The sequence below is a fragment of the Phocoena phocoena genome, chromosome 3 (genome assembly GCF_963924675.1).
Source record: "Phocoena phocoena chromosome 3, mPhoPho1.1, whole genome shotgun sequence".
Lineage (NCBI taxonomy): Eukaryota > Metazoa > Chordata > Mammalia > Artiodactyla > Phocoenidae > Phocoena > Phocoena phocoena.
The window spans coordinates 59,476,548-59,478,852 of record NC_089221.1 but is presented as its reverse complement, the minus strand read 5'-3'; the positions used below and the strand labels follow the sequence as shown (position 1 = coordinate 59,478,852).

At 40.1% G+C, this 2,305-nt stretch overlaps 1 protein-coding gene across 1 annotated transcript; it reads left to right on the top strand.

The window, feature by feature from the left end:
- Positions 1-388: 388 nt before the first annotated feature.
- On the top strand, positions 389-1,750 carry GCNT4 (glucosaminyl (N-acetyl) transferase 4). The gene has a single exon (XM_065873655.1). The coding sequence runs from the start codon at positions 389-391 to the stop codon at positions 1,748-1,750; it is 1,362 nt and encodes a 453-aa protein (XP_065729727.1).
- The last annotated feature ends 555 nt before the right edge of the window (positions 1,751-2,305 follow it).

Genomic DNA, 2,305 nt, shown 5'->3' with positions numbered 1-2,305 from the left:
GCATTTCTAATGACCTCTTGACAACATCCAATTCTCTAGGCCTCTGCCCAAACCAGAGCAATCCCTCCCCAAATATGCTAAGCACAGATACAGACAATTAAGATACTTAGTACCTATATTTTAGGAGTTAACATTATTTTTCATTCTATTCGGTAACCAACATCTCTCAAAATTAGGTATCGTTAACACAGACTACGACAAAATACAACCATTGTACATATTTCCATTTCCTTGTTTCTGGATTCTTTTAAGGACAAGAATCTTGTTTTAATCATCTTTGGGCCCAGCATTCTGCCTGGTGTGTGGTAGGCACCCAGTGGATGTTGGTTGAACTGAACTAATTTTCTCTTCATATTTCAACGGAATTATTCCTTTGTTCTCTTACAGAATGAAGACATTCAAATGTTGTTTTAAATACCACCTAAAGCAGAAAGTTTTCATCCTGTTTCTAACCCTATGGCTGTTCTCCTTGTTGAAGCTTCTAAATGTGAAACGCCTCCTCTTCCCCGAAAGAGGCATTTACTTGGTTGAATACTCCCTAAGTACCTCGCCTTTTGTAAAGAACAGATATACCCATGTTAAGAATGAAATCGGGTATGAGATTAACTGTTCAGGTGTCTATGAACAGGAGCCTTTGGAAATTGGCAAGAGTCTGGAAATAAGAAGAAGAACCATCATCGACTTGGATGATGATGATGTTGTGGCAATGACCAGTGACTGTGACATTTATCAGGCCCTACGAAGCTACCACGAAAAGCTTGTTTCAAGGGAGGAGAAAAGCTTCCCAATAGCCTATTCTTTGGTTGTTCACAAAGATGCAATTATGGTTGAAAGGCTAATCCATGCTATATACAACCAGCACAATATTTACTGCATCCATTATGACCGTAAATCATCTGATACCTTCAAAGTTGCCATGAACAATTTAGCTAAGTGCTTCTCTAATATTTTCATTGCTTCCAAATTAGAGATTGTGCAATATGCACACATTTCCAGACTCCAGGCTGATTTAAATTGCTTGTCAGACCTTCTGAAGTCTTCAGTTCAGTGGAAATATGTTATCAACCTGTGTGGGCAGGATTTTCCTTTGAAATCAAACTTTGAATTAGTGTCAGAGTTGAAGAAACTCAATGGATCAAATATGTTAGAGACAGTGAAACCCCCTAACACTAAGATGGAAAGATTCACTTATCACCATGAACTCAGACAGGTGCCTTATGAATATGTGAAACTACCAGTGAGGACAAACATCTCCAAGGAAGCCCCCCCCCATAACATCGAGATATTTGTTGGCAGTGCTTATTTTGTTTTAAGTCGAGCATTTGTTAGATATGTTCTCAACAACTCCCTCGTTAAAGACTTTTTTGCCTGGTCTAAAGATACATACTCGCCTGATGAGCACTTTTGGGCTACCTTAATTCGGGTACCAGGAATCCCCGGGGAGATTTCTAGGACAGCCCAGGATGTGTCTGACCTACAGAGTAAGACCCGCCTGGTCAAATGGAACTATCTAGAAGGCCTTTTCTATCCCAGTTGTACTGGCTCTCACCTCCGAAGTGTGTGTATCTATGGAGCAGCAGAACTAAGGTGGCTTATGAAAGATGGACATTGGTTTGCTAATAAATTTGATTCTAAGGTGGACCCTGTCTTGATTCAATGCTTGGCGGAAAAGCTTGAAGAACAGCAGAGAGAGTGGATCACTTTATCTTCAGAAAAGTTATTTATGGCTAAAACAGCCACAACATTATGATAAAGTCATGATGGAAATAAGGTTAATATGGAATTGCATGCTATACCATGGCCAGTACCATTTGCGTTTAACCTTCTCATAGTCTGAAAGGTGTCTACAGTTCCACACACAAGGGAAAGTGACCTGGCCTTTAGTGACAATTAGTCTGTGGTTGGTTGGGTGTTTTTATGTATGTTTTAGCTTGTAATCTCACTGAGCTAAATGGGAGATTTTCAACAGTCAGTAATCTGATATCTATTGAGCTCCTGCTGTATGCCAGGCACTTTTTTTTAGAAACATGTAGGAATTGCATCCAAGTTATGATGAGTTATACAGTGCCCTCAAGGAGCTGTGGCTTACCCCAATCACACAGCAACCTTAATATCTTAAGTTGTCCACATAACAGGGTCCCACTGAAGAAGTTGTGGAGTGTGCGGTAATTATATAACCATAATAACCACCAGTTTCAGAGCAGTGTTGACGTACAGTGACCAACGTTCCACTTGCCTCTTAATTCAGCTCCCTAGACTTTTCTTAACCATTAGACTATTAGAAGGAGAGACTCTACTACCTCAG

Excerpts from the sequence above, each read along its gene's own strand:
- GCNT4 (XM_065873655.1), top strand. The coding sequence starts at position 389 with ATGAAGACATTCAAATGTTGTTTTAAATACCACCTAAAGCAGAAAGTT.